The sequence below is a fragment of the Epinephelus lanceolatus genome, chromosome 21 (genome assembly GCF_041903045.1).
Source record: "Epinephelus lanceolatus isolate andai-2023 chromosome 21, ASM4190304v1, whole genome shotgun sequence".
NCBI lineage: Eukaryota > Metazoa > Chordata > Actinopteri > Perciformes > Serranidae > Epinephelus > Epinephelus lanceolatus.
In genome coordinates this window covers 1,149,004-1,161,475 of record NC_135754.1, presented here as the reverse complement: position 1 = coordinate 1,161,475, position 12,472 = coordinate 1,149,004, and the positions used below count along the sequence as shown (strand labels likewise).

Here is a 12,472-nt window from a genome sequence, read left to right as displayed (position 1 = left end):
GCTGTGCTCACTCATTCACTCACCCTCTGCTTCTTCCTACAGGCAACCACTCTGGTCTGGTTTGGTAATGTTTTAGTTTCTTTGCTTTGATGCACTCTCCAACACTTACACATACACACTCTCCCACACCCATCATTCAATACTCACACATAGTACTGGTATCACTGACATTCACACTCCATATGTTATTCTTATTTAGTTATTTGCTAATTTGGTCTAATTTGGTTTGATTTGCTTCCAATAAAATATCTTTTGTTAACTGTTCATCATGGTGTGTCTCTCTTTTGTTATGGCCACTTGAGCCGGGTCATAACACCTTACTTCTAACTCGTAGATCTCTTTTCCTTGTATTGTGGCATTTGTGTCTCCTACTCCATCCTCGGATGTCATGGAGCGCATCTTGGTGATCTCTGCTGCCAGACGGTTGTTCAGCTCCTAAAAAGTGCCATAAAGAAGAAGCTTAGAACAGACCACTGTGTCTAAAAACAATGGGCCTCATTCACTAATATCTGCGCAGAAATGTTCTTACACTCCGCAAAAAATAAGTACTTGCGCAAAATCACCGTCGGATTCATGACACGTGCGTACCGGCCAATTTTGTTCTCACCACCGTGCGTATGTTAGTAAATCAGAACCATTCTAAATTGACAGGCGCGTGTCCGCGATCTGCAATCAGCATACTACCACGCCCCCATTTCTCCATATAAGGAAACCGCTTGCCTATAGTCGATTAATGAATGAAGGAAGCGGTTACGCGAGGAGAGAAGTAGTAAATTTCACAGTTTGTTAGAAGCGATGGCGCCGGGTCTTACAGGAATGCCATGGGTCATTGTAAGATTGTGGAGGACACAGCATGCCAGGATGATCTTGCACACCTTCTCAGTGGTATAAAGTAGTTTGCCACCGGCCGTATCTGATCCAAACACATCCAACGGCCCTTAAGCATGCCAAAAGTGCGCTCTACGGCGCGTGTGTGGGCATGTATGTTATTATAGCACACCTCTTGAGGGGTTTCAGGGTTTGCGTATGTGTCATCAGCCATGTTTTAAGGCCATATGCCCGGTCACCCAAACAATAGCCTATAACATTTTAACATTAAGGGAATAGAGACTTACTGAAAATACTAACTTAAAACAATTGAAATAAAAGACTACAACAAAAGATGCTCACCAACAAGCCATCCACTTCTCACAGCCCCTGCCTCCAAACGCATTCCCACTGTACTGTTTTGCAAAATAAATGAGTCGTGGGTGCCTCCTGGCCAGCGGGCCACAGCCTTAAGGATATGGCAGTCGGCATTACAGATCATCTGCACGCTGAAGGAGTGATAGTTTTTCTGTTCATGTTATTGTTAATATTTTAATTGTCACAATGATGAGGGTGAACGTGTGTCAATTTCATGGTAATTTAATCCATTTGGCCAATATATTAGTAAATTAATTATTTAAAAAAATGTTAATTAAATCTCTTTTTCATGAATGTGGTTTTATAGACTCTGCATGTACTTAAAAGGTATGTTTGCATTTTCTAAGTCAGTTCGGCCATCCTCATTTGTGCGTACGCATGGTCTGAGGCAGTTCTAAATTTGTTCGCAGAGTAAGAACAAATTCGGGTAAGAAAATATTGATGAATCCCGGAGTTGTGCGTCAAACGATCGTACGCACAGTTTAAGCACAGATTTGTGCGTACGCACTGTTTGTGAATGAGGCCCATTGTCCCAGAGGACACAGAACATTTTTCAGCGGTGGAGTCGACGTGATACGCCGGTATGTCATATACCCACTAAGAAAGCTCAGGGATTTCCATAAACCCACTTAAAAATATGAAAGGATACAAAACAACAAAGAGTTTTGACAGAACTTCATCTATCCCAGCATATGTAACAGATCATATTATTCATATGACATGAGCAATAATTTTGGTATGATGCAATTACAACTCAATACAATATTACCTCATAATCATATAGAGCAGATTTAACTGAAAACAAAAAATATATACAGCATGTCATGATACATATCAATATGAACATAAAACAGTATGACCTGATAACCGACTGAAAATCACTTCAGATTCCAAAGAATTTTCAGAATTCATCCATGTATTCCTCTGGCATAAGACCATCAACAAATATCCGTAAACATGAACTCTCTCCCATATCCCAAAAACCAGAGTGCTAAAACCAAACTCATGTTGTCATCAGTTAAAAATTGTGGAGCTGCTCCATAGACAGACCAATGATCAAAGATGTTTTAGATGACACTGAGAGCAGCCAGGGGAATGTCTCGGGACATTTTCCGTTTCACAACTGAGAACACTACAAAAAAAAAATAAAGAAACACTTTGTGGGTCCACAAAATTAGGCTCCCATCCATTGTCTTTGGAGCTGTTCAGAACTCACATGTCTGAGTCTTACACTAAATCTTATATTAAACGCTGAGTCCTTTTTACTAGCAAGCTGTGACTACTCATTTTGACAAATAAATGCAGGGGTAGTTTATAACCTGAATTACAAAAAAGTTGCCAATAAAAACAGAATGCAGTGATTTGTCAATCCTTTTTGACCTTTAATCAATTGAATACAGTACAAAGACAAGTTATTTAATGTTTAAACTGATAAACTCATTTTTTGTAAATCTACACTCATTCTGAATTTGATGCCTGTAACACATTCCACAAAAGGAGACAGGAGCAACAAAATACTGGGAAAGTTGTGGAATGCTAAAAAAAACACCTGAAACATTCCACAGGTAAACAGGTGACTAGGGCCTAGGCCACACGGACCCGTGTACTTATGAAACCGTGTATTATTCTATGCGATTTGGCTGTTTGGCCACACACAACTGCACTTTTGGGCCCCCAAAACCGCGTTTCTTTGAAACCGGAGTCCAGGGTGAAGTTTTTGGAAGACTCTGGTGCCAGCAGTTGCGTGTAGATAGGATAACTGCAGTATTTTATTACCTGTCTCCATTGTTTGACATCAGAGCGACAGTAAAAAGCTCTTTTCTAAAAGTTTACATACTACTAAAATCCCACATCCTGTGTTTAATACAATGTATCTTAACTATATTTACAATTAAGCTTGATTCTGCACTCTGCCCGTATGTGAATTTTTACCATTGCTATGGCAACAAGTGACAGCTGACGTTAGCGTTAGTTAGCTTAGCTCAATCGTCCGACAAACAATAACCCATAAAATTATAATTCAACATATTTAAACAAAATCAACAACAGCTACCAACAGTTACAGTCCTTGCAACCTTAGCTAATTAGTTGTCACAGGTTAAATTGTCAAAATTAAATTAATAACAGCTTAAATTCCTGAGGAACTACGCTAGCATTAGTGACGGTTGCATTCACTCATATGCAGTTACCTTACGTTACAGTTCCCTCAAACAATATCACGAAGCATAATACAAGCTATATAAACAAATTATCTATTAAGGGTACACTACTAAAATCTGAAGGTGCTTAGGTGATATTTACCCCCCTGAAAAAATAAATGAAAACAAACGGTGATTTTGCTGGTCTTCAGTAGCTTTACTCTAGGTCTAACTGCCAACTGAAGAACGCGGCGCAAACCAACCGTTTATATAACCAGATTTGCTCTCGTGCCTTTACTCAAATCAGTTATGCTTTAAATTAAATGGGGGGTATCTGTATGGTATCTGTAAAGATACAAAATCAATATCATATGCTTAAAATAATGTCACAATTGAGTGGGCAGATACACATAAATACCCTGTATGTCACACTAACTTTATTTGTGAGCGTCCTATCTTCTCTGTTTGGATGGCATATCCAGCTGCTCGACCCAACGACCAACAAAGGAGGATGCTCCTGTTGCTAGCTACCCCAACTACACTACCACGAAAGCAGCGAGGAGCCTGCCAACGGAGGTTCTGGATCAGGCCGGGTCAGACCTCCGTTGGCAGGCCCATCACTGCTTTCATGGTAGTGTAGTTGGTCGTTCAGGTGCCTCTGCTGTTGAATTAGGTCACGCAATTTTTGTGGATCGGGTTGTTTTTATTTTCCGCACTTCCCTATTCCGGTATTGACTCTGAATTCTGATTGGTTAAAATTACCTTTCTGTTAGAAGTTACATCACTACCTACTGCTGTGGCATGTGCATTATGCAGAGGTGGGTAGTAACTAGTTACATTTACTCAGTTACATTTACTTGAGTAACTTTTTGGATAAATTGTACTTTTCAGAGTAGTTTTAATGCAAAATACTTTTTACTTTTTCTTGAGTTATATTGTTTTAAAGCAACAATACTCTTACTTGAGTACAATATTTGGCTACTCTACCCACCTCTGAGTACATAATTACATATATATATATATGTACAGTATATATAAGAATATATTTGTGTTTCATGTGCCTTGATTTATGTTATGTTTGTAAAGATTTAATTTATTTTTGTTTTAGTTAAAGGGGTATCGTTTAAAATACATGAATTTGCAGATTATTATTTTTGATTGATTACGTTCATGTTCTTATTTTACAAATAAATCAGAAGTTACTCAACAGTTACTCTGTACTTGAGTAGTTTTTTCACCAAATACTCTTTTACTCTTACTCAAATAATTATTTGGATGACTACTTTTTACTTTTACTTGAGTAATATTGTTCTAAAGTATCAGTACTCTTACTTGAGTACAATATTTGGCTACTCTACCCACCTCTGGTATTATATCACTTGGTAGCGGGTTTTACGGTTTCGTGTGGATATTATTTTTTTTTTTTTATCATACCACTTGTGTGGACGAATTTTTTTTGGAAACCGGAGCCCAAAAAACTTTGGTTTCAGAAGTACACAGGTCCGTGTGGACTAGGCCTAGGTAACAGAGTATCATGAGTATCCTGAAAATGCTCAGTTGTTCACAAGCAAGGATGGTCACTTTGTGGAAAACTGTGTAGGCAAACAGTCCAACAGTTTAGGAACAACTGACTACCAACAATCCGTAATATCATCAAATGGTTCAAAGAATCTGGAGAACTCTGCACAAAAGGGGCAGGGCTGAAAATCAATATTGAATACCCATGACCTTTGACCCCTTAGACTGCAGTGCATTAAGTTTTGGAGCAACATATGCTGCCATCCAGACCATTTCTTTTTCGGGACGTCCCTGCTTATTCCAACAACACAATACCAGGCCACATCCTGCACATGGTACAACAGCATGGCTTCATAGTAAAAGAGTGCAGGTACCAGACTGACCTGCCTGCAGTCCAGACATGACTCCCACTGAACATGTGTGGGACATTATGAAGCACTAAATACTGCAATGGAAGTCCCGGACTGTTGAGCAACTGAAGTCATATATTAAGCACGAATGAAGGTAATTTCACTTTCAGAACTTCAACACTTAGTGTCCTCAGTTCCCGAAAACTTTTGTTAAAAGAAAAAGTGAACTAGGTGAACTTGAACTAGTTCTAAGCAGTTTAGATCAAGCATAAAAATATAAATGTTTAAACTTTTGTCATCATGGAAATGCTACACCTCATTTTCTCAGTTAGGTTCTCCACAATGCAATTGTTCACTTCATTTTAATGAAACCATGAGCACCAAAGCATAATTCATTCAGATTTACTAGCATGGTAAACAAGAGAGAAAAAAATGTAAAAGTAAGTAAAAGTGTACCCACTCCAATAACCTGAACTACACCACTTAAATATTTGTACACAGCTGTGTTGTGTGTATCAATTATCGTAATTATAGTGTGTAACTCCACCTGGTTGTGTGCATTGAGCTCCTGGTTCTCTCTCTGGCACTGCCTGAGGGCCTGCCTCTCGGCCTCCAGTGCCTGGGCCAGGTGGGCGTTTTCCAGGCACTTCTGGGAATACTGCTCCGACAACACCTCAATCTCCCGCTGAAATGAACACAGCTCCTCCCTGAAACATAACACAGTACCACACTGAGAAATTTTGATACAACCACTTTGGGGTGAGGAGTAAAATGGTGAAAATACAGTTAGATGTTCAGGCTCTGGTTTAGTTAACCAGTTCTGACAAGTCTGAGGTCAGAGCAAAGTTTAAGATGGAATGAGGTTAGTGCTGGGTGATAAAGCCAAAACTCAACATCACAGTGTTTTTCTAACTTTCGATGGTATCACAGTATTGACAGTATATTGTTTTATTAATGGAAAAAATAATAAAACTAAGTTTTCTGACTCCAGGATATTCCAGCAAGTCCGTATTAGTGTTTTGAAAAGCTTTCTTGTATATTTTGACACGCAGCTATGACTAACACAAAGCTGAATCATAATAGGAACAAAAATACTGTATCAAAACTATCACTTTATTCTACAGTGATGTTTCCTTTGTTAAATAAAACATTTCTACATAGCTCCTACAATCACCTTTCTTACATCCATAGGTGTAGTGCTGCAGGAGTGCACCGCAATGACACTAAACCACTTTTTTCTAAGTGGTGGAATTCATTTACTTTGTGACAATCATCACTGATGTGTGTGTCATGCAAAAGAGACAATTACACAAATGGTCAGTCATCATATTAACATTTAAGGTGTTTATTGATTGACAACATCAAGTAACGGAGTCATTGAGTGACACATGAGAAAACATTCAAACTTTTAAGTTGCCAGTAGCTAGGCTACAACATATCATGATGTTTGGCTGACTGTCATGTAATATGGTATTTTCAAAATGATGACTCTGTCTAACATTTGATCATGTGCCCAGTCATAGTTGACTAATGTATGTAAACCTGCCACAGGAGGAACAGTGGTTACATAACCTTCGAAACGAGCCACAACTGTGCACATCATAGGTCTGTGAGTCAACGGATAGTTTATTTCATTGAGCTGACAGTTCCTTGGGAAGACTCAGTGGAAGAAGCCTATGAAAGAAAAAAGCTTAGGTATGCAGACTTAGGAGCAGAAGCTGAGCAGCGAGGGTGGAAAACTAGGATTTGTCCATTAGAAGTGGGGTGTAGGGGATTCATAGACATCATACAACTTCTTAAACTGAAGAAGTTGTATGATGTCCTGAACAGTTAAGTTGGTGCGTCTCCATTTTGGTGAAGAGTGATATAACATCATATCACTCTTCACCAAAACACCAGTACAAGCAACAATACAGATCATTCAGAACCGGCTCCAAACAGACAGAACACTCAGGAGACGCACCAACTTAACTGTTCAGGACATCATACAACTTCTTCAGTTTACTGCCACATCAACTTATTTCCAGTTCAGAAACACAATATACAGAAGGAAGGATTTGCCATGGGGGACACACTTTCTGCCGTCATGTGCATTTTTTTCATAGAGGATCTGGAAGAAAAGGCCATAACATTGGCACCGGAGGAATACAGACCCACACTGTGGAAACGCTATGTGGACGACATTTTGGAAAAAATAAAAGTAGGACACACTCAAAAACTCACGGACCATTTAAACACCATAGACACCACTGGGAACATCAAATTCACACACAAGGAGGAAACAGAACAATCCATACCCTTTCTGGACATCAAAATTCACCACACAGACAATGGAGACATCAAAATAAAAATATTTACTATGGATATCAGAACAAAACCCACAACACAAATTATCAACGGTCAGAACGCTTTATGAACGCACAGCAATAACAACAGACCCAGAAGACAGAGCACAGGAGGAAAAGCACATACAGGACGCATTAAAACATTCCAATATCCACAATGGGCAATAGAGAAAGGCGCAGGACAGGTAAAAAAGAAAGAAACCACACAGCGGGAGAAAAAGAAGCACACAAACAAAACAGAATACAGAGGAGTGGTGACGCTACTGTACGTCAGAGGGGTCACTGAACGCATTCAAAGAACAATGAGGAAACACAACATAAACACACTGGTCAAACCACACACAAAACTACGACAAATTCTGGTACACCCAAAAGACAAGATCGAACAAAACAATAAATAAATGCAATGCCATACGAGATACCATGCCAATCATGCAATAAAAGATACATTGGGGAGACAGGGAGGAGCTTCAGCACACGTAAAAAAAGAACATCAAAAGGAATGCGAGAAGGAGACGAAAATAAGACAAACAAGATCAATAAAAGAAAAGGCACAACAAGGAACCTACAAATCAGCCATAACAGATCACTGCAAAAGAGAAAAACATTTTATGGACTGGGACAAGGCCAGCAACAACAAATACCGGTGCTGGATCAGGGAGGCTATTGAAATAAGGAAGTGGGGCCCAGGGACGATGAACAGGGACGAGGGAGCATAAATGCTCTCCCGCACCTGGAGCAGCGTCCTGGAGAGGCGGCAGATGGACAGCAGGTGGCGTGATCGTCCTGTCAAAACTGATAGGACTGTCACGCCTCCCTAATATCAGCTGATTGACAGAAAAGCTGATCACAACCACCACCAATTGACACTTCTGAGGAAGGTGGAAGTTTCCGCTGAAACATGTCAAGGTATGTAACATCCTAACACATCTGAGATAAAAGAACAACTAAAGTCATTATCATAAATGCTTGTTTGCCACAGAGCTTATTTTCTGCAATAATCCAAAATCCAGTGGAAAAATCCCATAGGCTTTTCGGCAAGGGGAACCAGGGTTACCCTAACTACCCCATCAGCCTACAGAAAAACTTAATATCTGGAATACTCTACTGGATTTTTGCTCGCAGTACTTTTGTTGCACTTGCAGTGGCGTGGTTAGTGTGGTTGTCTTCGGTTCCTGAGCAGGGCAGTGAAGCACCATGTGCCATAGATAACGAGACTCTCGAACTGAGCTGAAATGGGCAGGGCTCAGGCTTGGCTCTTGTACACATGGGAGCTCAGTAGAGTGGAGGAGAGTAAAAACAGCAGTGTGACAGCTGACTTAAAAAGGATTGGATCAGGCTCTATATAGCTCAATACAGCTGATCAGTTAAAAAATGCCTTGGTCGGCCCCGATACCGATCTTTGAGATATGATTGAGTTATCCCTAGGTGAGAAAAAAATCTGTAATGGTGTCACCTCAAACATTTTGCATTTTTGTGCTGCTATTTCTCACAACTGTCCTCAAGCCAAACCATTCTCTACATACTGTCTATTTAACTCTGTTTGAGAGGAGTGCTTCAGAACAGCTCATCTGTTTTTTGCACTACATGGAAGAATCCAAGTGGCCAAAGAAATTGTACACCCAACATCAAATCAGTGTTTCCTTGTACTATTTTGGTGAAGTGGTTTAATAGTAACTTTTGCAGGATATGAATAGTAACAATTTCTCAGCTGTCTTTCTGTTAGTTTGTATTGTACCCAACTGTCCAGCCAGGAAACTGAGCTGCTGTTGCTTTCTTCGATTACGTCATGCTGAACTCTCTGTGGAAGTTTCATTCTGGTTCTATGCAACGGACGTAAAATTATGGATAGAGATGAGGCTGCTTGCACACTGTTAAATTAAACTATGGAAAAGTATGATATAACATTGGGTCACCTGTTAGCTTGTCCCTCAGGTGATACAGCAAAGGACCATTAATAAGCAAAATAACATTAATCTTATAATGTAGTTTAGGATTTTGTTGCATTCAGAGCATCTGGGACCCAAACGTTTCTAAGAGAACTGATATATTAGACTTGGTGCCTCATAACAGGATAGTGCCTGAAAACTTAACAAACATGAATGCCTCTCATCTGCTTAAGTGTGATGTTCAATGTCATTTAACTCAAATTTAATGGATACAGAGCTAAATTGTTAGTGCACAGTATTTTTAACCCTTACATGACAAACTAGAGCTGGCGATATTACGATTACATACAACATATATCGATATATTTTCAAGCATGGTATGGATTTAGACAATACCATTTATATCGATATGGGGTCAAGTTGCGTTACACAATGCTGTTCTTCTGAAAAGCCATACCAGTGTGCATTACTCTTCTCTCACACTCTCTGCACAGCTCTGCTCCACTCACTCACTCACTCACTCACTCACTCACTCACTCACTCACTCACTCACTCACTCACTGAAGTTCTCCAGCAACACTCAGAGAGACACAGAGCTGCTACTCTGTTTAATCTGTCTGTTAATTAGTCTACAGTGCGACATCTGTCTATATGTTGAACATGCTATGCTAAATCAGTTTGTGAGATGAATGAAATAAGCGCAGTGACACAGGTGCAATCCAGCGCTGCGCTGCATGTGTGGGGGACAGAGCTGCTTTGTTTGCGAGTGTTTTTGAGTGTTTGTTTGCTAGTTTGAGTGTGAGGTGGATCAAAGTGCAACGCTGTTCTTCTTGGTAGTTCTAGGCTAATGTGTGACATTGAGACAGCGCATGGATGCAGGCGACAGTGTTTAAAAAATTCAGCAACAACACAGACATTTCATATACAAGATGCATATGACGAAGACAAAGTGTCTCTTGCTCCTTCCCTCCCTCTGCCTCACTGCTGGTGCTCTGTGCATTAATAAGATTAATAACCTAAATAAATAAAAAAATATTTATATCATTTTCCAGTGCTAGATTCATTTGACAGGCCATGACAAATGACTTTTTAACTCCCCCACAAAGAGTTTTAACTGTTTCAAACCTACCTGATACTTTCATACTCATGTTGTACTTTTGAGTCCTGTGCTGCAAACCTTTAAACCTTGCAGCTCCAGTGCTATGTGCTAAAAGTTGACGTACAGCCCTGCTATTTATTTTATATGATTTTTCATGTACATGTTGTGCAGCTGTATATTTTCAAACAGAGAAAACAATTCCTGTCTTTGCATTTTTATTTAGATCACTGTCTGTTTTTATAAACGTGCTTGTGACATCTTAAATGTGGCTCTGACTTGCAAAAGAACATATAGCCCATTTCATGGAAAATACTGATAGATGTAGCATGTATTGCCATTCAGCCTGAAAATACTGAGAGATAAATTCATAAACATGGGAATTCTTGCCACCTCTACTGTCCATCTCATATGACAGGAACATGACATTTAACTCTGTGGATTACGACTGAATATATCAAACAAATGACATCATCGTATGCCTTTTGACCAATTGTCATCCCTACTGCTAATTAGGGACAGTGTTCTGTGCTACTCTTCATGTTTAACCCTTTAGACTTTAGACAGAGGTTCTGATCAGATGTCCTGGATCAACATCAGCCTGGCTCTAAAGACCACACTGCACATACACTATCAACACTTACTCATGCTGTCTGCGAATCTCTTCTATGTCTGCGTTTTCTGTGTTGCTGTTGGCCTTGCGAGCCTTGTCCAGCTCCTTCTCCAGCTCTGTCCGATGGGCGTTTTTCATTGCTTCAATTGCTGAAATAACACAATGACACAAAGCATTAATAAATGCATTTGAACTTTTACACCTCGTCTAAAACTGTGTTATCACTGCAAGCAAGATCATGCATTCTCATGAAAATTCACAATCAGACGTTCTCCTGTTTGGTCAAAAGTTATTTGGTCTAGGATGTTATTCACCAGCGATGGTGGCTGCTGTCTCCTCTGCCAGCAGCCGCTCTTTCTCCTCCTTCAGGTTCTCCAGCTCTCTCTGGTGTTTCCTCTGCAGTTCATCGATCACTTTCTGATGGGACTCCTCCATTGCAGCAAAGCCCCTCTCACAGGTGGCCTATGAGACAGGAAAACATGATGCAACTGTGAGTTGGGGCTATCTGGACATGGTCCAAAAGGTTACCCTGACTGTACAAGCTAAGCAGGAAAAACCCTAGGCCCTATAATATGAGCCAGTGCAAATCTCCATGGTCATTCATTCCCAGCAAATGACTTGCAAGACACAGCCTGCTAGACAAGGGTAAGTTGAGCCTGTGCGAGTACAAAAAGGGTTAACAGGAATGGCAGGATACGCTGAAGGAATGCATAGATAGACAAAAAGAGAGGGGGGTGTAACAAAGTAAAAGACTCATTTCCTATCCACAGAAAAACATCCACTGATGATGCTTAGAAAATCTTTATTCCTTACTGAGCTCAAATTGTTAAAGTGAGCAAACCGTAAAGCATGTTTTTTTCCTTTTGATGGCTGTTTTGTTCTCTGACAATATCTTTTTACAGCCAGTGTATGATCTGTTTTGAGTAGAATACTGCACAAATGTATATGAAGTCCCATTGCGCCTAACAGTTGGGATACAGGCTGCATCACTGGTGTCTCCCGGTGCCGGTGCAGGTCCACCTTATTTGCTGTTTTGACAGAAAAACTGGAGTCTGATATTACTTACAGTATATGGATATAAAATACCAGAAGAGGAGCGTTATGAAAGCGGTGAGGACTAAACAGAGTAAAACTTTTGGTGTGGGATCTAAGATGAAACTAACATCATCAACCAGCCTAACGTTACAAGCCGATTCTGTTGCTAAGGAGGGAGCTCTTAATTTCCAAAACTTGACCAAAGAGCGAGCAAGATCTTGGTGTCTCCAAATCAAGGAAAACTGTCTATTATGTACGCCAAGAGGAAGATGGACTCATGAATCCTAAATTGGATTGACACCA

General features: G+C 40.0%; 1 protein-coding gene across 3 annotated transcripts in view; it reads right to left on the bottom strand.

Annotated features, from left to right (window-relative positions):
- Positions 1 to 12,472, bottom strand: part of mpripb (myosin phosphatase Rho interacting protein b) — a 163,964-nt gene that overhangs the window by 15,185 nt on the left and 136,307 nt on the right. For all 3 annotated transcript variants that reach the window (XM_033611704.2, XM_033611705.2, XM_033611706.2), the window contains 4 exons: positions 11,449 to 11,596; positions 11,166 to 11,283; positions 5,739 to 5,898; positions 322 to 435 (listed from right to left, as the gene is read on the bottom strand). In XM_033611704.2, coding sequence (XP_033467595.1) covers positions 322 to 435; positions 5,739 to 5,898; positions 11,166 to 11,283; positions 11,449 to 11,596 — 540 coding nt within the window. The remainder of the gene's footprint in view (positions 1 to 321; positions 436 to 5,738; positions 5,899 to 11,165; positions 11,284 to 11,448; positions 11,597 to 12,472) is intronic.